Source organism: Alosa pseudoharengus, unplaced genomic scaffold (genome assembly GCF_046254945.1).
Source record: "Alosa pseudoharengus isolate Yale_2024_CS ecotype anadromous, Long Island Sound unplaced genomic scaffold, YU_APseudo_1.1 YU_APseudo_1.1_scf_12, whole genome shotgun sequence".
Lineage (NCBI taxonomy): Eukaryota > Metazoa > Chordata > Actinopteri > Clupeiformes > Clupeidae > Alosa > Alosa pseudoharengus.
Window position 1 is genome coordinate 5388825 of NW_027468587.1, and position 26078 is coordinate 5414902.

General features: G+C 44.0%; 3 protein-coding genes across 3 annotated transcripts in view; 1 reads left to right on the forward strand and 2 right to left on the reverse strand.

The window, feature by feature from the left end:
• nacad (NAC alpha domain containing) overlaps nucleotides 1-12280 on the forward strand; it is a 17416-nt gene extending 5136 nt beyond the window's left edge. Inside the window, exons 2-9 of the mRNA XM_076279853.1 lie at nucleotides 2944-8121; nucleotides 8356-8616; nucleotides 8799-8887; nucleotides 10104-10178; nucleotides 10427-10573; nucleotides 10722-10850; nucleotides 11253-11375; nucleotides 12168-12280. Of these exons, the coding sequence (XP_076135968.1) occupies nucleotides 2944-8121; nucleotides 8356-8616; nucleotides 8799-8887; nucleotides 10104-10178; nucleotides 10427-10573; nucleotides 10722-10850; nucleotides 11253-11375; nucleotides 12168-12182 (6017 nt within the window). The 3' untranslated portion in view covers nucleotides 12183-12280. The remainder of the gene's footprint in view (nucleotides 1-2943; nucleotides 8122-8355; nucleotides 8617-8798; nucleotides 8888-10103; nucleotides 10179-10426; nucleotides 10574-10721; nucleotides 10851-11252; nucleotides 11376-12167) is intronic.
• Nucleotides 12281-14327: 2047 nt separating this feature from the next.
• On the reverse strand, nucleotides 14328-20099 carry glipr2l (GLI pathogenesis-related 2, like). The gene is made up of 5 exons (XM_076279611.1): nucleotides 18878-20099; nucleotides 16797-16905; nucleotides 16278-16381; nucleotides 15123-15200; nucleotides 14328-14500 (listed from the first exon to the last, which is right to left on the reverse strand). The coding sequence occupies exons 1-5, from the start codon at nucleotides 18888-18890 to the stop codon at nucleotides 14328-14330; spliced, it is 477 nt and encodes a 158-aa protein (XP_076135726.1). The 5' UTR covers nucleotides 18891-20099.
• A 90-nt stretch (nucleotides 20100-20189) lies between these two features.
• Nucleotides 20190-26078, reverse strand: part of LOC143118582 (uncharacterized) — a 51977-nt gene continuing 46088 nt past the window's right edge. Inside the window, exons 17-22 of the mRNA XM_076279612.1 lie at nucleotides 24515-24619; nucleotides 22897-23223; nucleotides 21901-22167; nucleotides 21496-21768; nucleotides 21096-21216; nucleotides 20190-20978 (exon numbers count right to left, since the gene is read on the reverse strand). Coding sequence (XP_076135727.1) covers nucleotides 20957-20978; nucleotides 21096-21216; nucleotides 21496-21768; nucleotides 21901-22167; nucleotides 22897-23223; nucleotides 24515-24619 — 1115 coding nt within the window. The 3' untranslated portion in view covers nucleotides 20190-20956. The remainder of the gene's footprint in view (nucleotides 20979-21095; nucleotides 21217-21495; nucleotides 21769-21900; nucleotides 22168-22896; nucleotides 23224-24514; nucleotides 24620-26078) is intronic.

The following is a 26078-nucleotide window of genomic DNA, read 5'->3' on the forward strand; positions in this document are numbered from 1 at the left end:
AAGAGAAAGAGAAAGAGAAAGAGAAAGAGAAAGAGAAAGAGAGAGAGAGAGAGGCAGGGATTTACAAGTGGATGTTCACCATCACCAACCTCTAAGGGTTACTTGTAATATGTCCGGTATTTTTTTGTTGTTTTTTTCTATCAAATGAACAATTAACAAATTCAAAATAAGCCTAGGCCTACTAGGACATAACCTGTGGTGCGTGTAACCCAGGCATCATAGAGGTCTACACTGGCTTCATCGACAGTGGTCTACATTTCCTTGCAGAGGAAACGGGGTCATATCTGTGTTGTTATACTCACTCTGTTGTGTCTGGCTTGGCACAGCGCAAGACGTGGCGTCAGGTCTCATTTTTACCCTTCATACCACCAGTGACCTCATTGTGTCAGATATCTTCAGTTCGATAGATTGTCCATCATTGGACAAATGATGTCAATAGTAGAATGTGTTCTGTTGTATTCATTTGTACAAATACAGTACAGCGACAATATTTAAATTGTATCTGTCTTATAGAAATCATGAAACACTTTTTTGGTTGTTATATGGAACAAGCTACTCTAGGTTTCCTTTTGGTCTACATGGTCACTCCTGCTGCAGATGTATGATCCATATTGTATTAGAATTCTAGCTCAAATAAGTACGCATAGCATAGGTACGTGGTTGGGCTGCATAATAGGCAGGGAGGTACTGACAGAAAAAAAAATATGTAGAAGAGTACAGATATATAATAATGTATGGTACTGGACTTCTCAGCAATTATGTCATGTCACTGGGTTAGATAAAGCGCTGCTGTAAGTCACAGCCCCATAGGACTGAATGTCTTTTCACATGAGGCTTTTAGTGGTCTGGTGGTCTGACGTGAATGTAATGACATGTAATTATCACCTCCATAGAGTCATGTCACACTGGTGTTAGATTACTGACTAGGTGACACAATCGGGGTCCCTCATTCGCTGCTGTGACCACTCACTCAAACACTCCTTTCTGTCACTGCACAAATATGTGTATACTGTATGTACTGTACTGGTTGGTATGTAGTATATACATTTTTAAATATATGTTGACTGTATGTTCATTCATTTCGTTTATGGGAAGTAATGTGCTCTCTATCTCGCAGAGATCTCCATGGGCCCCTTGTTTATCACATTTATTTATGTAATGCTCGCTCACTCTGCTTCGCCCGTTCCTTCCCACTATCATTAATGCTGGGTGTGTGTGTGTGTGTGTGTGTGTGTGTGTGTGTGTGTGTGTGTGTGTGTGTGTGTGTATGTGTGTGTGTGCGTGCTTTCTGCTGAGTATGTCTGGCCCTGCAGAATCTAGTCTGTCAGTCTGAGTTTTATCCCCATGCTGAAACAGCTCTCTCCTCACCAACAGCCATCCAATTACCCCTCAGACATTAGGACAACTTTGCTGTTTATCCCACTAAGCTGGGGGACCAGGCGACTATGTGCCTACAACACACACACACACACACACACACACACACACTCTCTCTCTCTCTCTCTCTCTCTCTCTCTCTCTCTCTCTCTCTCTCTCTCTCTCTTTCTCTCTTTAAAGGGACACCAGGCAAGCCTGATGCTTTTTCTCTACGAAACTCCCCCTCGCTCGGTCGGAAGCTCTTTTCCTTTTCTTTACGTCTTCTGTCAAGGGTTTTTGCTGCTTCTTCGCCGGCTCTGCCATTATACACACGTTTGCAACAATCGCTAGCGTTTCGTTAGCCTGCCTCTGTGCTGTGGATGCAGGATGTAAACTGATCCTGCTTCGGTCGGCGGGTACGATACACTGAACTTGCAAGCGGGATATTCTTCCTACAGGCAGTAGGGGCGGGCGAGAGAGTCTTCATTCGCCCTGTAATGGGTCATTTAACCATATACCGACTTATGAAGATGAGTAATTAACACAAAAACGTTGCCTGGTGTCCCTTTAATATTGCAAATTCCACATACAAGTGCTCACACATGACCTCAGAAGGTAATTGCAGCTCTATTTCAAGGGATGGGATGAGGAGGGGTAAAGCAAGCAATAAGCCCTGGTTGGCGGACAGACTGAGCAGGAAAAGACAGGGACAGAGATACTAATTAAGATAGTTAGCAGCTAGAGTATCGCCTGTCTGTCGTCTTCTTTAGCTAACGGCAATACCAATTTCACAGGATGTGCATGGACACACACGCACACACACACACACACACACACACACACACACATGTTAATGCTTTTATTTGGACCTTAACACAGGGGAAGATTCACAGATCCAAACATTGAAGAAAGTGTGTTACACACTTAGGCAGGTCTGATCAAACACAGAATGCATTGTGCTATTTTCATTCTGAACTGCAGTGCATGGTTATGGGTAAATATGGCATTGTCGCTTCCAGATGGATAAACTACCTATTATTGCAGAAATGGAGCAGTACTTTTTCGCAATTGGCTTGCTTAGTCCACACAGTTGCAGTCCGTGCAAGACAAGTTTGTGCACATGCCCAAGACTCCCAAACCCACACACACACACACACACACACACACACACACACACACACACACATACAAACTTAGGTTAAGTTCTTATTTATAATGCTTTTACTTCATGACAACACCGTGATCCAATGTGACTGAGGGTCTATTTGTAGAGATGAACTGGTGAATGAAGGTGAATATTTTATAGGTGACATTTAGATGACATTTTGAGGTGAGCATCAATGTGTCGGGCGGTATCCCAGGGTGAGGTTTGTTGATGCAGTTAGCAGTAAGATAACAGTTAGCACTTGCTTTGAAAATTGAAGACAAGAATATTTACAGAGCTATAGGTCACGTATGTCAGAATATATTAACAACCCACACTCTCCACAGCAGGAGTTTATTTTTGTTATTAGCATCTAAACAATTCACAGTGATATGTCATGTAATGTCTTTTTTTTCTCTCTTTCTCTTCTCTATGTTTTTCAGACAAGACCAGAAATGCCTCCAGCTCTTCAAGCTCCACCCCTACTGACAGCAGCTCCACGCCCACTGACAGTGGCTCCACCCCTTCCCCCAGCACATCTCCACAGCTCACGTTGCCTCAGTACAGCCCCTTCGGACCCCGGCTGGTCATGGCAAAACCCAACACCAGCGCCCCCCGCCCGCAGCCCGAGGGGGCTAGCTTCGACTCCGACGGCCGGCGCGGAACCGTGGGCCGCCTGACCGGCAATTTTGGCAAAGGCCCCTGCCGGCGCGGACCGGTCAAGATGGAGAGAATAAAAGTGCTGATGGGAGCGGAGATTGAGAGTGACTACCAGGAGCCAGAGAGCATGGACAGTCGCGTGGTCATGGGACAGGAAACCCTGCTGAGGAACATGGACAAGCAAGAAGCACCTCTTCCGTCACAGCTGACGGCGTCTGTGAAAGAGCTGGCGAGTAAGGATGCCGCATCCACCCCAACCTCCACAGTTATTTTTGACTGCCAGGTGAAGGAGGGCGAAGAGGCCGGTCTGGACACTGGTCAAGAAAGCAACGTCCGGGACCGCAGAGAGAGCGCGACTCCAACACCAGAGGAGGAGTGTGAGGCCACAGCACAGCTCCTGGAGTGCCCTGTCCTCGAGCCAAAGGAATCTGAGGGTGTGGGATCAACAGATTGCAGTGGTGGTCCCCTGCTGGAGGAGCAGGTGGAGGCTCTGTCTCTGTCTCTGTCTCAGGGTGAAGTGCCTTCCTTATCCTTTTCTGAACCTTCCTATGCAGTTGACCCGCAACGAGTCGGCATGCTCCCCGGCCTGGACCCCGACCGCTACTACACGGCTCCGTCCACGCCTATTAAGATGGCCTACTGCTCGCACCTGAGGAACCAGTGGCAGCCCGGGTCCCTCAGTTCAGGACCCGCGTCCCCCACAGATGAGTCCTCTGACCTGTGCTCGCCTCCCACGTCCCCCTCTGGGTCCTACATCACAGCCGAAGGGGGCAGCTGGACATCCTCCTACACATCCAGCACCTCCCACTCCTGCTCGCCAAATTTGATCGCGGAGGCCGAGCTGCAGGAGGCACCTGCCTGCTACGTGGGCTCGCTGTCAGAGATCGGCGACGAAATGGGAGAGGACCACACCAGCGCCAGCGTCTCAAAGGTAGACGCCAGGAGCAAGCCTCCTGGGGCCCTGTTCTTTGGGTTGGAGGAAGACGAGGAAGGAGAATGTCAAGCTCAGTGGATGACTGAAGAGGTCTCACCTCCACACAGAAGCTGCAATGAAAGGAGCACAGACTCGCAAGGGGAGAAGGAACAGGATTATCGTGAGGTTTCTGCAGTGCCTACAGAAAGCCAAGGGGCTGCTGAGAAGCCCCAGGTGCCCAGGGAAGATGATCATGATGACCCCGACGCAGATCTGGAGTTTGACCTGAATGCATGTGTCTCTGAACACTTTGCGAGGCATGACGCTCCCCTTAGCCCCGAGGAGGACTTTGGTCCGGCGATGGTTTCCTCTCTCCCCTTTTTGCAGCATTTGGCAATGGGCGCCATCCCCGTTACTGCGGACACAGGCAGCATGACTCCTGCTACTTGCTCATCAGAGGTGTCTGACACGGATAACAACAGCCTGTATGGAGATATGAACTCACCCTCTCTACACTACCACGGATGCTCCCATGACGATGGGCCATGCGGAGATGGAATGATCCTGGCCTCCATGCTGCCTCCACACGCCAGTTTGATCTTCCAGGCTGACGCCATGGAGATCACTCTCTTCCCGACCGAGGATGAGCCTGCGAATGATGTTGATGCTTATGCGGCCGGGGAGGATGAGGGAGATGTGGATGATGATGATGAGGACGACGGTGAAGATGAAGAAGATGCGGAAGAGGAAGGGGAAAATGTGGTGGAGGTAGAGGAGGCCACAGGAGTGTCACCAGAGGATGCGAAGGGGGTTGAGGATCCTGCCGAGGAGGACACGTCTGCATCATTCCTGAACTCGCTCTCAGAGAATTCCATTAACGAGGGTGTGGATGAGTCCTTCGCCTACCAAGATGACACTGAAGAGTCAGTGGATTCTGCCTCGTACAACGGAGATGAGGACGAAAAGCTGTACAGCACAGAGAGGCATGCTGAACTTGCCCAGAGCTTCCCCGGACCAGATGACCCTGTGCAGGATGTAGCTGCGGCCCATGCACGCCCAGAATCCTCTGGGAGTGAAAGCGAAATGGAGATATCCTCTGGGTCCTCAGATCCCCCTCCTGCTAAGGAAAGTCAAACTCCAGTAGACAACAGTGTTGAGTCTCAGTTTCTGCCTGACACCAAACAGTTGGAGATGCACCCAGAAGAGAATGAACACTCAACTGCCACCCCATTGGAGATGCAACCACCTGTAGAAGAAACAAAACAAAATGACTGCAAAGACAGTAGTTTGTCAGATGAGCCCTCAACAGACATGGGCAACAAAATAGCTGAGGACAGTGGTTTGCAACTTTCACAGACAGATGAGTTGCAGTCAGCAAAATTCACTGCAATCGATGAAAACCTACTCCCCACAGAACCAATCCAGGAGTCTGCTGACAGCATCAGCAAGCTGGATCCCTGCCTCCTCGGTGCTGCTGCAGCTGATCTGGGATATGAGACTAATTTCAATATGGATCTGGAGCTTGATAATCAAAACGGCAACATTGAGCCAATTGAAATCCCCCTGGATGAGACTGCCACAAATGACCTCAATAAAGGGGTCCCGTTGCTGGCCTATCCCAAAGATGACTGCAGTCCCAGCAATATCCCAGTGTGTGCCTACCCAGAGCTTTCTGACTTCCCTGACAATCTGACGCCTGCCGATGTCTCACCAACCGAGCGTTTTCTTGACCAGGACAACCTTTCAGAGAATCAGCCAGGTGCAGATGACTTTAGTCTGGACCCACTCAACCTGTCGGGCTCACCTTACAGCATTCTCACGATTTCACCCAAGAAGGAGAACTCGGACAGCAACATATCCAAGGAGGAACACCACCCAACAACATGGACTCCAGGGGCGGCATTATCACTGAATGAGTGCTGTGATTTCGATGCAGAAAATGTACTGATGTGTGAAGTCACCAATTCTTTGACTACCAAGACAAGTTGTGATAGTACTGGAGATGGAGACGACAACCTCAGTCTGTCTGATCTGCCTGAGAAAATGACAGATGTTGATGTTGGTGCTCTGGAGTCTAATCTGGCTAGCTGGAAGTCCATTGAGGACCTGTCAGAGGCAGGAGGTGGGGAAGGCGGAAGCTCTCAGTTTCCAGAGGATGACATCAACAACCTTCAAAATCAGGACAGAAGCTCCCTTACAACATACCAATCCAACAAAGACACAGAGGACGCAGCAGGCTACACAGAAAAGTCAGATATGCTGTTGTTATCCAGTACAAAGCCTAAATGTCTGGAATTCAACATTCTTTCAGATGATGTGCTGAAAGAGGAAACACACTCAGAATTAAATATTGCGGGGGAGGAATTTGTTTCAAAGTTATCTGCAGAAGAGGCAACAACCCTAAATATACCTGCAGAGGAGGCACTGCCAGACAATGATAAAGCATCTGAAACTTCCTCCATTCAGACTTTATGCATAGATGGTGCTGGAGTCAACGATGAAAAAACAGAGAATTTACCCACAACTCCTCTGTCAGCATCCCCAGATGTGCCTGAGGTTGAGAAGCCACTTGACACCTCAGACACATCCAACAATTTGAATGTTTCCATGGACCAAAACGCTGACATGACCAGACATGTTATCCAGACAGAGAGTAAACCTATTGTGCAAGAAAAGGACATGGTCTTCTCATTAACTGGAGGTTCGTTTGGCAACTTCAAGCCCAAAAAGAAATCAATTGACAGGAAGCCTGAAGCACCTTCATCAAATATCATTGATGCAGAGAGCAAGGATGCATCAACCAGCACCACCCAGAAGTCCCCAGCAGAAGAACAAACACTGACTGTCAGCACATCGGAAGATTCTCAGACTGTCAGTGCCAGAAGCGAAGCCAAGGAACACGGAGGAGGAGTGGATGTTGGCAGACAAATCGACACACCAAAGAATATTGTGGCCTTTAGGGAACAGGATGACATGGGAGATGTGCAAATCTCAGGGAAGAGTTCTGATGAGGAGTGCACAGGAAAAGAATCTCCTAAACAGGAAGCTATTACAGAAACAGTTGCACATGATTTGGTCATGTCTCAGACAGAGAGAACAGAGGCCAAACAAAATCAATTTGGCAAACAACCTGGTTCCAATCATGGCAATGAAGAAAACATAAAAGGTGAAGGGTGCTCTGAGAGTCGAACATGTAGTCAACTTCATATTGAGCAGGAGGTGACAGCTGTTCAGAAACCAGATTCAAATAAGGAGTCTGCTGAGGAGCTAAGCATGATGGGAGACACAGCTACGAGAGACTCTGTCATCCTACAGGATGAAAAGAGTACCGAGGACAAGGAGCCAACAAACCTTGATGAAATGGAACATACAGAGCATGATGACAAAATAGAAGTACATGACAACTGTGTCACAAAGCAAACAGATGCTAATGAGGCCACCTCAGCCAAAGAGGAGGAACCTGACACTGGGAGGAGCAGACTTACAACATTAGAAAGCAGTAGGTCAGAGCAGACCATTTCAGCTGCAGTTGTGGAATCTTGTCTTGAAAATGAAAGGCAACCCTTGCTTCAAAAGCAAAGCCCCAGCCCAGAAGCCTCCTCGATAGAAGCACAGATGCAGTCGTCAGAAAGGGAAGTCCTTACTAGTGACACATTAGAGGCAACCCCAGAAGTAGCATGTCCAATGAGAAGCACAAGAGACATTAATGACAACCACATTGAGAGTGTCCAATCCTCTAGTGCGAGCCTTCTCATTTCAACACCATCTCTAGGTTCCCCAGCCCCTCCACAGTCCATCCCTACTGCCTCCTCGTCATCTCCCTGCATCTCATTGGACGACCTAGAAGAAGATCTGTACACTGCTATTCAAGAGTCCCAGCCAAAGATCCGTAGCTCAAAAGCAAAAAAACAGTCTTTGGTATCCCGTACCCCTCCTTCAGTCTCCTCTACCAGTGAGACCATATCGTTTCCAGTCCAGGAAAGCCTTAAAGAGGGGCAGGGGAAAGCAGAGCTGATTACTCTACAGTCCGCAAAAAGTCACGGGAAAGGTAAGTGTGTTCATTTGTTTTTGTGTGAGTGTGTGTCTTGGGATTGTAAGACCTTGTCCTTATTAGTCTATGACACTGAGATCCTAGCATCCAAAGATAACAAGCCTTATCTGAAGTCCTGTAATTGTCAGTAAACCTGTTTGAATCTTTAAATTCACTGTGCATCCATGATTATCTATATATATGTGATTCTTTTGTTGGACGCTTTGTGAATATTTTACTGGTCATTTACAGATGCAGTTAAAAACAGCATCATCTCCACAGATGGCACTGATGATTTACCCAGTCATACTCCAGGATACAAGAAAAAGAGCTTCACTCCCATACAGTCTACTTCGTCCAATCAGAAGACCCATCTACCATCCAGTGCCGCCCCTCAGTCTTCAGCACATGTCACACATCTGCCAGACAAAGAGAAATACAGACAGACTGGCTGCACGCTCAGTTACAATGACAAGTATTCAGACTCCATGGATGTGTCTTTCAGAAACAATTGTAAGTGGTCTCCAAGCTTGGCATCTCTGCATGCCTAGCGGTATCTCTTAATTTACTCAATAATGAACCAACTTTAATAACATGTAGGCCTATTGTATATATCTTGAATTGTGACACACTTCCTATAAATTCTAGTTGGTTTCCTCTGTTCTTTAACATCCCTTCTCCTCTCCTTCCTCCAGTGGGTTCCTGTAATGACTCGGACAGTGATGCCTCGGTTCCAGGGCTGGAGGAGCCAGATGGGGCACTACTCAGACCATCGGATCCACAGGTGAGCATCTACATGGTGCTTCATGTATCCTCCCACAAGAAAGAAACAACCCTGTTGTTGTTGTGGTTGTTGTTGTACATGCAAATGCACATGGTCATGTACACGTCCAAGTATTTTGCAGTAGGGGCAACCTTGCTGATGTTGTTGTTGATGTTGATGTTGTTGTTGTTGTTGTTGTTGTTGTTGTTGTTGTTGTTGTTGTTGTTGTTGTTGTTGTTGTTGTTGTTGTTGTTGAAAGGTTGTAATGATTCCATGTGCATTGCTGTCACTTTTGCTGCTGTAACAATGTAAATATCTCGACTGTGAGACAATGAAAGGATTATCTTATTGTATCTAATCTTGAATAGTGTTTTCACATTTCCTACCCAAATAGAGGTCGCTCAGATGTAAGTGAGAAGGTATATATTTCAGGGAGGATGTCCAGCTTCCCATATGTTTAACTTAATCGCACTTGCATGATTTACAGTTTTGGGATTGATGTAGAGAAGAAGCTTGTTTGTAGGCCACTTTTCCGGAGAACCAGTGTTTTGTTTTACTTCAGTTTCACTGTTTGTGGTTTAACAAATAATGAAAAAATAAAAAATAAAGACAATAATTCAAACAATAAACTGATAAAAAAAAATGTAATGCCTTGGGTAGTGAAGAAATCACAGTGGGGCAACAAACATGAGAGGGTATTGGGGAATGCAGACACATGCTGGGCATCCAACAAACTACATAAGTCAGAGGAAAAATAAGAAAAGTCTCAAAATGTTGACTGGAAATTGATGCATCAATGTATCTTATAATTCCCATTGTGGCATATAGATGTACAGACAGGACCGTAGGCTGCATGAGGGATACATGCTCCCTAGAGAGGGTTAGTAAAAGCCTCTTACCAGAATTGGCATTTGGTCCATGTCTTTTCAGGGAACCATTTCGTGTGTGATGTAATGCCTCTGCATGGCCTGGCGATTGGGATCCGTTCCAATCAGAGGCATTAGGCAGAGTACATTCAAGTTCAAGCTCGAGTAAACACCTCTATCATCCAATCTGAGTCCTCTGTCATCCATGATTAATATCTGACTCTGCATTGCTGTCCTTTTTCTTTTTCTCTCTTCCCCCTCACTTTCTTTTTTATCTTTCTCTTCAGTATCTCTGCCCTTGTTCTTTATCCGACACTGTTTGACAGTTCCTTACTAATTCCCTCTCTTTTTCCCCCCTTCTAATTTTTCAGTGTTCCTCTGCATCTCCTGCTGATGAGAATCTGAACAAGGCAAAGCAGAGTCGCAGTGAAAAGAAAGCACGCAAGGTGAGGCAGATCCCTTCAGGTACTGAATGTGGAAGAAAAATGATGGCAACTGAGAGAGCTTAAACTAGAAAGCAGACACGCTGGATAAAATAACTTTTCTCATTGTATAACACTCGACACATCTTTATATAAGATTGTAAGCTGAGTAAATTTGAGTGACAACTTATTCTGCTATAATATTTACAGTAAAGATGCTTTTGTTGGAACATTCAAACTGGGCTTATGATGCTGTGCGTTCTACGTTATAGGCCATGTCTAAATTGGGCTTGAAACAGATCCATGGTGTGACCCGCATCACCATCAGGAAGTCCAAGAACATCTTGTTTGTCATCAGCAGACCTGACGTCTTCAAAAGTCCTGCCTCTGACATCTACATTGTCTTTGGAGAAGCTAAGGTGAAACTTTGCAGTACACCACAATTCTTTGTGGTTATATATATATATATATGAATGTATCATATATGTGGATATGGATAATCCCACATCATTCTGTCTTGTTTTTCTTTCTTCCCTCGTGCCCCTTGCTCCCCTCATCCCCTCGCAGATTGAGGACCTGACGCAGCAGGTCCATAAGGCTGCTGCAGAGAAGTTTAAGGTGCCCCTGGAGCCATCTCCTCTCATCCCTGATGTCCCCCCCAGCCTCACCATCAAAGAGGAGAGCGAGGAGGAAGAGGTGGGAACAGCCGCAACAGTCCCCTCTCACCATTACAGCATTACAACCTCCATCACCACTTATCACAGCTATTGTGTCACCGTGCAACCGTTCCACATCATGCTGACATCAGATCCAGTAGCTGCTTGTTCGAGCAGGAACTGTTTTCTTATCATGACAGGCATCATGGCCGTGTATCTTAGCAACTGCTTACAATGCTTACACAACCTTGCATCACTACCTCATCATATTAACGGGCCCACCAGCAAGCCCTCATCTCCATAGCAACACCTCATTGTGGTTCCATCTCCTCCACTCAAATGACCTCTTAATACACTATGTCCTGACACCTCATCGTCTCTGTATCCATAGTGGATGATTTCTTTTCCTTATTGCTTTCATCTTTTCTTTCTTCCTTTGCAGGTGGATGAAGCAGGACTGGAGCAGAGAGACATTGAGCTGGTGATGGCTCAAGCTAATGTGTCCCGCGCTAAAGCTGTCCGTGCACTGCGCCACAACAAGAACGACATCGTCAACGCCATCATGGTGAGGAACTGCAGCTATTGTTCGAGAGAGCAAACTCTTACACGTGATTAGTTTTTCATCATCAGGGAAATTTTACTTTGTATAATCATTGAATTTGCACCAGTATACACAGATCATTTAGTGTTAATTCTTAATATTGAATGAAAGGCAAAGAGGAACATTGGGCAACTAGTAAAATGCCTAATGCATAAACTGAAGCTTTTAATGTGGTCTGTTGGAGCATATCGCTAACCCACTTAGGATCATTGTCATGGTATTAAATTAGCTAAAGTAATAATCAAAGTTATTAAATTAGCTTTAGTTCATGTTTGCTTGTTGACTGACTTCACCTGCTGTCACTTGCCATCTCTCAAACTACGGCTCGTATAGTCAGCTCGATTGCCATATGCCTCTCCTTTCCTGTTTCTCTTCGTACCTCCCCTGACACTCTCTTGATCTGCCTCTCCCTCCCTCCCTCCCTCTCCCCCTCTCTCTGTGTCCATCCCTCCCTCCCTCCCTCCCTCTCTCCCCCTCTCTCTGTGTCCATCCCTTTCTCCCTCCCTCCCTCTCTCCCCCTCTCTCTGTGTCCATCCCTTTCTCCCTCCCTCCCTCTCTCCCCCTCTCTCTGTGTCCATCCCTTTCTCCCTCCCTCCCTCTCTCCCCCTCTCTCTGTGTCCATCCCTTTCTCCCTCCCTCCCCCTCTCTCTGTGTCCATCCCTTTCTCCCTCCCTCCCTCTCTCCCCCTCTCTCTGTGTCCATCCCTCTCTCCCTCCCTCCCCCTCTCTCTGTGTCCATCCCTTTCTATCTGTCCAGGAGCTGACCATGTGAGAGGAGGAGACCCTGCCTGAGCCTGCTGGCTACACTTTGGCCCATATCGCTGCTATGTTGCACCCCTACTGATCCCATTTCCTGCTAAATAAAATTATATAAACACTCAAAGGAGTATATTTTGTATGACATTGATGATTGTGCCTGACAGTGTGTGTGTGTGTGTGTCTGTGTTATACATCTTTATATGTGATTGCAGATATAGGAGATCATTCTTTCACACAAACATACGGGCATTTGTAGGCAACTTATGTTGCACTGCCATTGAGATCACATAAAAGGAGCTGACTCAAGGGTTATACAAGTATTTTATCATGTTTATTTGTATGAAAGCACCTTTTTCATAGCCATACATGTATGTTCACTTGTGGCTCCTTGGCTATCATTTTGGTAACTATAAAGTGGTATTTGATGTCTTTAGACGTATCGGAGGTGCCAAATGTTGAGTTACTACATTAATCACTCCAATGATGTATTGCTATTGTCTATCCAAAGTAAGGCGCCTGTTTCGAAGTCAACTGATGGTCAAATGAACCAAAATTCTGATATTGTTTGCACTTCCAAGTGGTCTGTAACATACGCTTGTGTGAAAGAATAGCAATATTAATTGGGGCTCTACCCACTGACAGGATCTCACTTGAAACCCAGCTGTGCTCCACATATCGGCTGACCACCCAGGTGGGGTTCTAGAGTGTGCAGTGTAATGCTGCAGGAAATGGAAAGCAGGAAATGGCCAGCATGTCACTGGAAATGCCCTGCAAAGGCACATACCTCTAATTGATGAATGTTACAGCGGCAAACATTGAAAGATGAAAAAAAACATGATAATACAGTAAATGAAACATACACCCTTGTTTTAAAGGAGAGTAGTATGTTTTAGGAAAGGTATTCAGCTCAGTAACTCACCCTTGAACATCTGTTTCTATCACCCCCATTGGAAGTGTGTGTGTGTGTGTGTGTGTGTGTGTGTGTGTGTGTGTATGTGTATTTTGGCCAGTATTTTGCTGCAATCTTCACCAAAGATATAGCAAGATGTATGCTCATGAAAAGCCAGTCATAGCAGGTCCCCACTAGAACAAGGACTCAGTCAAAATGACTACTCAGTAGTGCCCTCTTCTGGACAAGGCCTTCACATGGGTCGGTAAAGTAACCACTAAGCTTAAATCAGGGAATATGTTTTATCAAATGAATATACTGTATGTCACAGTGCAGAAATGTGACTGCATCCTGGCATATTTTCTTGCTGACAACATGTAATATGTGAATACAGCTAGCATTTGTAAAAGGCCTTTTTTATGGATTCTGTAAAGTCAGTCTGTCTGTCTCTGCAGATTTTGATCAGAAGAGATTTTCACTCTGTTCAGTCATGGGAGTAACCATTAGAAATACACTTTTGCTTGATGTGCATGGTGTTCACAATGGTCTTATTCAAGTTTTTAATTGCAGATTACATTTTAAATAAGTTCAGTGACAATGTGAGAACAGTGACATAGTGTATGTTTTGTGCAGGTGCCAATCAAAAAAGAAAACACTGCTAAATGCGCAATGCTTATGTTAGAACATTCAACATCAAGTGGCAACAGTCTAAGTACTTAAATCTCCATACATACAAACAAACACTCCTGCAGAGAAATAGTATCTTGTAATGCTTAATTCAAGTTTTCAAAATACTTGCAAAATACTTGTCATGATTGTAAAAACAAGTTCTCATCAACAGTCATTTCAAAGAAGATAATGTTGTTTGCCTGTACTCTTGAGACACACAGTTCAGTTATACAGATTTTCAGGGTTTTTGATAAGAATGAAATGCAGATTGTGTTATAATACTGAGTGCAGGGTGTTTCATGTCATTTCAAGTCAATCATTCATTCACTAATGTATGTATATGTCCTTGTAGGTAGTCAGCACCACGGAACTTGTCTGAAGAGTGAACCTCAAGCCTTCTATCTTCTGCCATGAACACAGCTTACCACAGGCTGATTTGGGTCCATGGACCCACGGTCTCACAGACTGCATTCTTGTTGACCTGCTAAGTCCTGCTAAGTCCTGCCGTCTTTCTCTCCTCCTCGTTTCTCCCTTGTACTTGTTTTGTGTCTTTTTTCTCCGTTGTCTCCCCTGTTGCCTCGATCTCCCTTGGTGTTCTCTTCAGCTCCTGGCGGCCAGCACATTGGCCAGCACATTGGCCTCAAAATGTCCCTGGTTGATGATGTTTCCGGCTGGGGTGTAGCGGGCCACAACAAACGTGGAGCCATCAGACGCCTGGGCCTTTCCCACGCCCATCTTGCGCGAGCTTTTCCACACCATCGCTGTGAAGTGACCTGTACAGGGTTGCAGATGGAGTGGGGGGGGGGGGGGGGGGGATGGGGGGTACAGATGCAGACATAAGTCTGTGTGTGTGTGTTTTGTGTTTGAACGGAATTGGTGAAGGCATAGGCATAGGTGAAAGATATTAACAATGACAAGAAGGGTAGAAATGAATTGAAGAATGCTCTCGCTCTCTCTCTCTCTCTCTCTCTCTCTCTCTGTCTGTGTGCATGTTTCAACATAAACCTTGATGGCGCTGGCTGCAGAGTATGTCAGCCAAGATAAATATTTAGAGCATGATGACAGCACATCTCACAGGATGGGTGGGTGGCGCGGAGCAGAGAAGAGACTCCCCCCCCTCCCCCCAACCTCCATCACCCCCACCCTCCCCCCACCCCCCCCCCCCCCTCCGCCCAACCTCCATCCCCACAGTTTCACAGAGGTGATGACACAGACGGAAGGAGTTGTCAGCGTGATGACAGCAAGCACAGGAATGGCCAATTGTGTCAGTGAATCATGCACCCACATACATACTCAAGCAGTACGTTTTTGGAGCCTAGACACTGACCATCCTTGTGTGTGTGTGTGTGTGGGGGGGGGGGGGGGGGGGGGGGGATGATGACCGTAAATGCTTACCAGTTCCAGAGTTAAAGCCAGGACGGTTAAAATTATATTGCTGCACTTCATTATACCAGCGATCAGACACATCTTTTCCTAGAAAACACAGAAACCCACATACCAAAGCATACACATTCACACACACACACACACACACACACACACAGACACAGACACAGACACAGACACAGACACAGACACAGACACAGACACAGACACAGACACACACACACACACACACACACACACTACTTTAGTGACAATCAATACCACATTGGAAATTAACTCACTCAACTCACTTTTAATGGAAGTTATTGTAAATGGACACAAGCCAGTAATATGTTCAGGTTACAGCACTGAACTAACCATTATATGAGCCGAACATTAAACTTGCTTGCCTTAACAACATAACAAATGTCCCTAGACAGGGCGGACATTCCTTTAGTGTTAAGTCATCAACTTCAGTCAACTCACAGCTTCAGTGAATACACTCTCTCTCTCTCTCACACACACACACACACACACAGACACACACACACACACACACACACACACACACACACACACACACACACACACACACACACAAATGAGTCCCAGCTGGTGTCTCACAGAAGGAAAAGCAGAGTGGAGAGGATTATGGGAAAGAAGGACAGAAGTGAGAAAGAGAACAGAGGAGACATTTTCTGTCTCTGTATGTATGTAGTCAGGTAGCTTAGCAACTTTTTGAGGACATGCTGGACAAAAGCACCATTTCTTGTTGTCTCACTGGGTCCTAAATATGCAACCTGAGATAGGTGCATCTGTATTTACTACAATTTACTACATTATGAAAGCATTACTTTAATGGGTCATTTTAGATGAGGTTCTAGGTTAATATTGTAAGCAGGGACACCAAATAATTTGGTAAAGGACCCATGGAAATGCCTCTGAAAAGGCCATGCTTATATCTGTGGTGTCCCCGTTTTGTCCAAACAGCCCTCTCTCTACCACACACATGTATGAGTGTGTGTGTGAGAGCAAGTGAGTGAGAGCCTACACTGTAACTTGAGAATGAGATTGATTAGAAGAGAGAAAGAACTGGGGAAAAAAGAGTAATTATGCATGACGTGTAGCCAGGTCAGTTTGTGTATAGAGGTTGTGCATTAGTGTGCAAGGTGTGATTGAGAGTACCTGACTGGTCATAGGAAGCCCAGGCCAGGTTCTCGCCACAGCTCCCCTTGCTGGACTCAACACTGTGCTTCAGGATCCTCGTACTGGCCAGACTCTCAGCATACCTACACACACAGAGACATACACATGGGAGAGGGACAGAGGGAGAACTCAAACTATTACATGGTCAGATAGTACAGAATATAATTATGACAAACAAAAATGCAGAACAATTGTTAGTATGGGAAACTACTAGACTAGAAGAAAAGTGTTGACACTTTGAAGTTTGTAGTGTATCATATTGTACTAGATTTAGAAGCTAAATTTTATGCTCCCTTTTCTTACGGAAAAAATGAAAGGTCCTTTTCAAACGTCACCCTGTTTCATTTGTATCCATAAGCTTTCAGATGCTCAAAAAACAAATGGACAAAATGAACGAATGTAAAGACAGGGCTCTGTTCTAAACACTGAGCATAAATCAGGACTCGACAGCATCCAATCAAGCGGAGAGAGCGTTAAGAGACGGCAGGAGAGCGTCACCTGCTGGCCTCTTGGCTGAGCTTGCTGCTGAGTTTCAGGGGAGGGGCCTGGTGTTTCCTTCGGTACTCATTGTGGGAGTGCAGCACCTCTTCAGCAAACACCTTAGAGGCTGTAGGTGAGATAGATAGAGAGAGAGAGAGAGAGAGAGGGAGGGAGAGAGAGAGAGAGAGAGGGAGGGAGAGAGGGAGGGAGAGAGGGATACAGATGAGGAAAGGAGAGAGTGATATAGCACAAAACACTAGTAGAGATACAGTGTACCAGTTTCTGTCAAATGAAGATGTTTGAAAACACAGATGTTATCCACTATACTTTGAACATAATATAGTATTTGGTGTGAGACAATGTAGTATTGTAAGAGGGAACAAGACGCACCTCAGGAAGAGAATTGCGTTGGCCAAGAGAAAGGTTTAAACGTGTCTTGAGCATTAGGACAGAAAAGGGTAAGGACTAAATATTGCGAGAAACTAAGATTCATCCGACTTCATAAAATTAAGAAATGGACCTCGAATATTTACCAAGTAGTTTATCAGCTGTAGCAAAGTAGTGGCATGGCATACGAGAAGAAATATTTATTATTTATTAACCAGTAAACCATAAACTTAAATGTAACCAATATCACTTAGGGTAAAGGTAAACCCAGAGGTGAATACACTTCAACAAGTTAGATGCTAATTGTACAAAGTAACTTTAACCAAATAACAAGACTTTAGCATAAACTTATCAAATAATAAAACAAAGTTACATGTCAAATATATCAGATAAAACAGTGCATAAAATATAAAGAAAATAAGATAAACCCTAAAGAAAGAGAGAGAGAGAGAGAGGGGGAGAGAGAGAGAGAGAGAGAGAGAGAGGCCAGAGGAATGGCCTCCTCCAGAAGAGGCCAGGCAGGGCCAGACCTCAGAGAAGCCAACCACATTTACATGGAAACGACAATTACATCTGGAGACCTTCGAATCACCAGGGGTTTTCTCTTATCATGCGAGCAGGGGGTGTGGGCCTATTTCTCCAGAGTGGGCACAAATTATCCCAGGTTACAGAAACATCATATGCATTAACTTTACTGTTCTACAACTGACAATCTTGTATTTCTCACATTGAAACCTTTAACATGATGCCAAACACAGGTTATCATTTCTCATTTGACAAATACAGTTAGAGTCCAGATATATGTGTGTGGTCTGAGTGGGGTACCCAGCAGGGTGACGAAAACCAAGGGCATGTGGCAACTGAAACAATAGCTTCTGACTTCAAATATATACCTACATAGAGGCAAATTGATAACAAAGGGCCTTCTCTCTTTTTGTCAATGCGAGAGGCCTTCTCCGACTTTAGATATGCAATGAGGCTGGCCTTACAGTATATTGTGTTATTAAACTTAAAGCAAAAGTACTGTATTAGGTAAAAGTTCCACATGTGTCTGAAAGATTGAACATAATCTACTCTAATGATCTAAACCACAACACCCACTAAGAACACAGCCCAGAGGACTAATCTTTCATTCAGGATGGTACGGAGGGAATCACACTGAGGTCATGCTACTGACTGCATGGTATCATGGGCATATGAACACAAGCATGCAAACACACACACACACATACGGACCTACACACACACACACACACACACACACACACATGCACGCGCACGCACACACACACACACACAATAAATAATACGAGATTAAACACTGAGTCACACTCACAAGCCTTAGGGCCTGACAAATGATTTATATGCGAGAGAGAGAGAGGGGGAAGGAAAATTAAGTATTGCATGGAAATATACAAACTAAACATAGAACAACAGACATGGAGAAAACCAGAGAGAAAAAAGAAATGTTGATTTACAAAGGCGTGCCAAACATTTACAAGAGAAAACCGAGTAAAAAAGTGATCGAGATACAGAGAGAAAGAGTGTGCTGCAGAAGTAAAACCACATTGTAAAAGTGAAACAAGCTGGCAGCAGCTGTTGGAGAACTTCAGCAACCTAGACAAAGTCACACCCAATGGAAAATGGGATCTGCACTAAACAGGCAACACTCACTCACCACAAACTTGTCAAAAGCTGGATATCACCCTTACCTGATTTGCCCATGGTTAACAGAGATGGTCAGTCTCCCTTCTGTTCGACTGTGGGCCACTCCTTGCAGACAGACCCAGACAGTTAGACCATAAATTAGCCCCTTCTCTCCCTCCCTCTCTTCGTGTCTTGTTTGGGTAGTTTCCCTTTCTGCTTTGCACAGAACTCTGATTGATCAGAAGTCAGTTTCTCAGTGGCTATCAGAGTGCAAGATGATCATTTGTTTTCTTCTCTCTGTCACACTCTGAGAGAGTGCTTTTTAGGCTTCTCTCACTCTCTATCTCTCCCTCTCTCTCTCTCTCTCCTGAAATGAAGGGGCTGTCCCAGCTCAGCTATGACATCATCAGTGTGAGCCATGTGGTTTGAGTGAATTGCTGGGCATTTCTTATCACTGCTGTCAGGAGGCACAGAGAAACACCCTGAAGCTGCGCCCACAAGTTTCCCCCTGATTAATAGTTAACTCAGCTGCCTAATATATTTCAAATAAATAATATGACGCTGCTTGAGTTGCAACCGTGAGTCATGAGTCAGCTAACACAAGCTATTTTTTATTTCTTTATTTATTTAATACAAGAATGCTAGTTGCAATGCAGGAATAATGCTTCTGACTTATGTCTTGCTCTAGCATCAGTGTTTTTAATAATCATTAATCCAGATTCACAGCCTTATATATAGTTTTGGGAATGTATGCAATTGAGAAACAGGATAAACACAAACACATCTGTCAGCAGTTGAAAGCAATATGAAAATGTCATTGTGCAATATAACCTGGGCATAATATGAAGGGAACCTGTGAGATTACGCTGTCCATTTTAAAAACAGCTTTGAATATATTATATTACAAAAGTTTACCAATATATTTTTATGGTATGTTTTCTGTTGTTTTTTCCTGACCTGACTGGTATCTGAAAGCTAATCAGTCACAATAAACCCTGACTTTTTTGTTGATAAATGTTGAACAGATGGCCGTGGCCCACTGGTTAGCACTCCGGACTTGTAACCGGAGGGTTGCCGGTTCGAGCCCCGACCAGTGGGAACGGCTGAAGTGCACTTGAGCAAAGCACCTAACCCCTCACTGCTCCCCGAGCGCCGCTGTTGTAGCAGGCAGCTCACTGCGCCGGGATTAGTGTGTGCTTCACCTCACTGTTTGTTCACTGTGTGCTGAGTGTGTTTCACTAATTCACGGATTGGGATAAATGCAGAGACCAAATTTCCCTCACAGGATCAAAAGAGTATATATTTATATATATATATATATATATATATATACTTACTTACTTAGATAAGGTAAAGAAAAGACTGCCAACATCAGAACATGTTTCCTATTATAACTTTAATGTGTAGCAATCAGTGGGATTTATTGAACATGTAAACATGTTTGTGCATGTTTCAGTTTCATTGTCTCTTGTAGACAATACATTAAATGCACATCTGAACTGTAGCTGCCTATTTCCAAGATAAATTACAAATGTAAATAAAAACTGTAACGTCGGTGTCTTCCGGACTGAGTGCTAGCCTCCCAGAATGCAATGTGTATGAATGCTGGTTTGTGTAATGTCGGTTTTAGTGAGTGTAATTGCGTTTGCCTTGTCATGTATGTGTTAGCTTGTGTAGTCTTTAGGTTGTACATCATGTGTTTTACCCGGTGTATTGTATGTGACTACCCTGTTTGTGTATTGTGCTTGTTTTATTGACTTCCCTTGTGTTTCCTATGTGATGGTGTCTATGTGTTTGGCTGAAACCCGCTTCCACATTAAACCTTTGATTGGACAACTGTGTGTGTTGCATCAAATCGTTACAATACATACTGTAGGATACCAACCTCAACTCTGTTAGCAATAACTGTCACTACATAGCCTTGCCTTGTACACACTCCAAAGTACTGTATGTCATATACACACCATTATCAGGCCTACATAACATGAAACAGATAACAATCAGTACAATGCCATTCATTTACACATTGAGACATACTGTAAAAAGTAAAAATGAACTTAACTTAAAACCCTTTCGTTGACCGTCTTTTCAGAAACATTGTAAAATACAGTGCAGAAAGCACTGCATTGTCTCTTCACAGTGTATCAGTCCCCTGTAGAAGTCCTTCTGTTGAACACAAAACATATTTAACAGGATCAGCAGCATTATCTGAATGAATGGATAATGATGGAAGCAGTGTAAATGGTCTGCCTATGATTTGGTAATTCAGTGAATATACAGTACCTGTAGCAACCCTTCACGGGTCTGAACCTGAAGCCCAGCAGAACAAGTACGATGACAATCAAGGCAGCTACCGCTAGCAACGATCCAATCACTATACCAGCAATGGCTCCTCCACTCAAGCCTGGCAACACAAGACAAGACAAGAGATGTCCTTTACAGATGAGCACTCAGTTTGTCATTTCAAATAGTCCAACTATAGTTTTGTTTGTCTAATTTTATTATATTCTGTGGACATTAAAAACTTCTCTTACAGAGGGCACTGTGGTGCAACTGGCTACAGCGCTCATACCATATATGGGTACATGTGCCCACAGAGACCCAGGTTCAAATCTGACCTCCGGTCAAAAAAAAAAAAAAAACCACCTCTCCTACTTTTAGGATCACTATTACATATTCCTACCTGACACTGAGACTGTAATATGAAGTGTGTTTGACTGCATTTTTCTCCCGGTTTTACTATTGTATGCCCAGCAGCTGTAGGCTCCACTCTCACTGTCCTGAACGTTCTCCAGTCGTAGTTCTGGTCCTTCTCTGCCCAGCAGGGTTCCATTCAGTGCCCACTGGAACTGGGCAGCAGGGTAGGACTCAGAGGAGCAGGACAGGGTGATGTCCGAGCCAGGACGATAGGACGGGCCCTTTGGTGTAGCCACCATGACCGCCTCATCAGGTCCATCTGTAAGAAGAAAGGCTCTTGCTGCATCATAGACGCATTATGTTCATTCACTCATTTCAACAATTATTTTCCCCTCACATGTTCATTTGCCAACTTTACATTAAACAGAATAGCATACAGTCTTAGACTCACAGAGTACGTTGACAGGCAGCCTAGCAACCATCCCAGTCACATCATTGGAGGCCTCACATACAAAAGGCCTCATGCCACGCCTTGCCTCCTTGTATGCGGTGATCTTCACTTTCCCAATGAGGCCTTCGTAGGTGCTTGACATATTGCCTGTTTCGCCAAACAATGTCACGGTGAAGAAGGAGCCAGAGCCAGTGCAGGTGACTCTCACGGTGCTGTGGAACTCAATCGGCTCCGTCTCATTGGCCACAATTGAGACAGAGACAGGATCTGGTATAAAATGAATATGCAAACAAACAACAAAAAAATGTGAGTTCACATTGGCAAGATTGTTGAGGTAGTTGAGATAAAATGCATGGGTTCTATTTTAACGATCAAAAACGCGGCACAAAGCTTATTCCTATCTTACACTCAAATGTTCCGCCCTGCACTTCACTTTTATTAAGCCTTGAGCCCAGGTGGTGTGGCAGAAAGTGTGGACTGGCGCTTAATCCAAAAATTGCTATCTTACACCCTCCAAAAATCATTACGCCACTGACCAAGAAAAACCTGGTCTATAGCAAAAGGCGCATCTAAAGTACAGCGGAAGACACACTGTCACGAGATGTAAGCCCTTAACAAGCAATCCCAAACAACTTTTACAGTGTGCAGGATAAATAGCCTTAGGATTTTTATTCAGTCATTCAAATATTATTGGGATATGTGTTGCTTTTTTCAGGCTATGTTTTTGATGGTAACCCCTAGGCACGTTGACAGGCAGTTGTTTCTATGTTCTATGTATCAGGCTATGTTTTTGATGGTAACCTCTAGGCACTGCAAAACATAATCATATTCACAGCAGCTGTAGTTTGAGTCCATCAGGTGTGGTGTGGATATGTAAATAAATCAAGACAGAGCAGCTTCTTTTTCTGAATATTAATTACAAACAGTATAATATAAACTAAATGTAAAGAGGCTGAGTCTAACTGAGTGTTAAACCATGCAGTCTTAACCACTTACTCAGGACCGTCAGGTTCATTTTCCCACTAAACTCTGTGCCTCCTGACATCTTGATGGTGACTATGTACTCCCCAGAGTCCTGCAGAGTTAGATTGTGCAGCTTCAGAGAGCCAGTCAGGCCGTCGAGCTGGACACGGCCAGAGTAGTTAGACCCAAAGGTGTCACTGCCCTCTAGGTGGGTGATAACAGGGCTCCCTTGAAAACTCCAGCTGATCTCTGTATAGGGAGGGGATGGGGGGTTGACTATGAAGAATTGCATGGTGTCCCCAACAGGTCTCTTGGTGGAGCCATCAAGTAAGAATGACCGCTGTTGACCTGAACTCAGACCTGTGAAAAACAATGAATGAAAGAAAATTACACTCAGATACAGGACAGATACAATTGAATGTTATACTGTACTGTACGCACACACACACACACACACACACACACACACACACACACACACACACACACACACACACACACACAGACACACACACACACACACACACACACATAGCTGGGCAATGACAACATTGTGTGCGTATATTTCTGCATTGCTGCATTCGAAAGGAATTGCACAATCAAGTTAACCTGGCTGCCCGCATAGTATCTTTGCTCATTTTCATTGAAGTGACAATTAGCCCATTTCATGTCAAGACAAGTCAAGTCAAGTTTAATTTTTAGCGCATTTCATACACAGAGGTCACTCGATGTGCTTTACATAAACTAAAGACCAATAGGGCCTGAGTCCATAATTAATTCTTTAAGTCCTTAAATAATTAACACCCAAAATAGTTAACACTCAGAGTTTCAGAGAAACCAGCTGGAAAGGAAGAAACAGAAATACATTTTACCCTGCCAATTATCATTAACATCATTAAAATCATTAACATCAACGAGGCATGGAACCAGTATAGTGGTATATGACATTAAGAATTCAAAATGTAAAAAAAAAACATTTGCACATTACATTGCATTGTACATCAGTTGCATGGATGTACTAAATCATTGCTATTTGTTCAAGAAGAAAGAGAAACTGTTTTAATGATGTGCACACAAGTGATAAGATGATATGGAATTTGAACAAGCAGTTTTGAGAATTCTGATTGACTGTGACTGAGAACAAAATCATGCAAAAATTAACAAAGCCAAAATCCCAGCATCAGATCATATGTTACTGTCACAGAGTGTCACTCAATACTATATGTTTTATTTCCTACGCTGCTGTGTATTAAGCATTAGAAATAGATGTTTGAAAACTATTTAAAGCAACCCAGGAGTGCGCTGGACTGGGTCTGCCCACCTATCTGTCATGTCACAATTTTGCCAGCATAGCATTGTTATGCCACAGTCATCATCAGGCATTGAGCTGAAGGCCTATCAGTGGTTATGAAGACTGACTGCTGGACTGGTAAGGTATGTTTGGCTAAAATAGTCCAATTGGCTTGAACTGTGAATAGAATCTCTCAACACAGTCACATCATACACTTCATGTCTGTTATGTATCTCTCAACAAGCTCACACTAGATGACAAACAACTGTTTTCATGACTGTTTTGTTGAAAAAAAAAACTATTAACATGCCTGTCAAAGACAGAAAGCCATACTGTCAAAACATATCCACTTATCTTTACCTGTTAGTAGGGCAATAGCCAGAGTAGCATGGAGCATCATCTTCCCTCTCTGACAGCAGCTGAGATCTCTGTGATTATCAATCACCTGTTTACATTTGGGGATTTATACTAAATCATTACACAATAATGAAAAGGTATTTCCTGTCATAGTTGTCTTACAGGTTTACACAATAGTCTTCCGGATGCTTACCACAATAATTGTCAAGGTAAGTCCAAGCAAGACAAGGCATGGCAAGTTTACATCATATTTCAGATGTTGTGTAGCAGGTTTTAGCACCCGGGAGGATGATGTGGGTGATGTGATGTGGGTCTTCCCTTACTGTTGTTTCTATGTGTTTAGTGTGCTTTTAAAGTGCCTGTATGTTCCCTTCCTGTTGTTTCTCTGTGTTTATTGTGCTTTTAAAGTGACTGTATGTCTCTGCTGTAACATTACATTCCTCTAGGGACATTAAAGTTTTCTCAAGACATTAAAGTGGAATGCAAACCTTATCAAACCTTGCTCGTTTATATTTTGTTCAGCCTCAGTGTTAACAAATAAGCAAACCCGCTAAATCAATCCATAACTATAAATCCATTAATCTGTAAATAATCTTAAAACCAACCAGGGATCTGACAATATTTAAAAAAAAGCCTTTCCTTACTTCAGCCAAAAATATCTGATAATCAATATTATTATCAATTAAACAGATATAGTCCTGTTGCAGTCTTAGGTGACACAATCTCATCAAATAAGTCAGTGATAAGTTGTTCTAAAAGCTGCTATGGAAGACCAACTATGATATATTATTTGATCACTTCACCTGTCACTGTCTATACTTATATTGTGATGCTAATCTGTCAGGGCAGACACTTGTTGCAATGTGATGGACACAACATTTTTTCTTTAACTAAGTCTAGTGAGGCCGGAATTACTAAGTAACCAATGTGATACTTCACAGTCATGTACAGTATGTCCTTATTCTGTTCATGCATGTGCGCGGGAGACGGGAGTGTAGTAAAAGTCAAGTGTGATAAGTCAAACTGGGTCACTGGTTCAGAGCAAAGCCTTCATTTTGTTTTAAGTGTATGCTGCCCCGCGTTTGGTTGTCCATATTTCAAAGAGGATACAAATGACTCCTCTATACTCTATACTGGCCTCTCTTCATTGGCTTGTTAAAGTGTCCAGAATTCAAATGAAATCCAACACTCTTACAGCCTTATAACCACTGGATTTATAACCACTGGATCAGCACCATCCTATCAAAACACAATGATTGAGCTCTATTCGTCAGACTTGCACTCTGTTTCACTACCTAATATGAGTGAATAGTATAGTATAAGTATATATACTGTACTCTTTTGATCCTGTGATGGAAATTTGGTCCCTGCATTTATCCCAATCCGTGAATTAGTGAAACACACTCGGCACACAGTTAACACACAGTGAGGTGAAGCACACACTAATCCCAGCGCAGTGAGCTGCCTGCAACAACAGCGGCACTCGGGGAGCAGTGAGGGGTTAGGTGCCTTGCTCAAGGGCACTTCAGGCGTGCCTACTGGTTGGGGTTCAAACTGGCAACCCTCC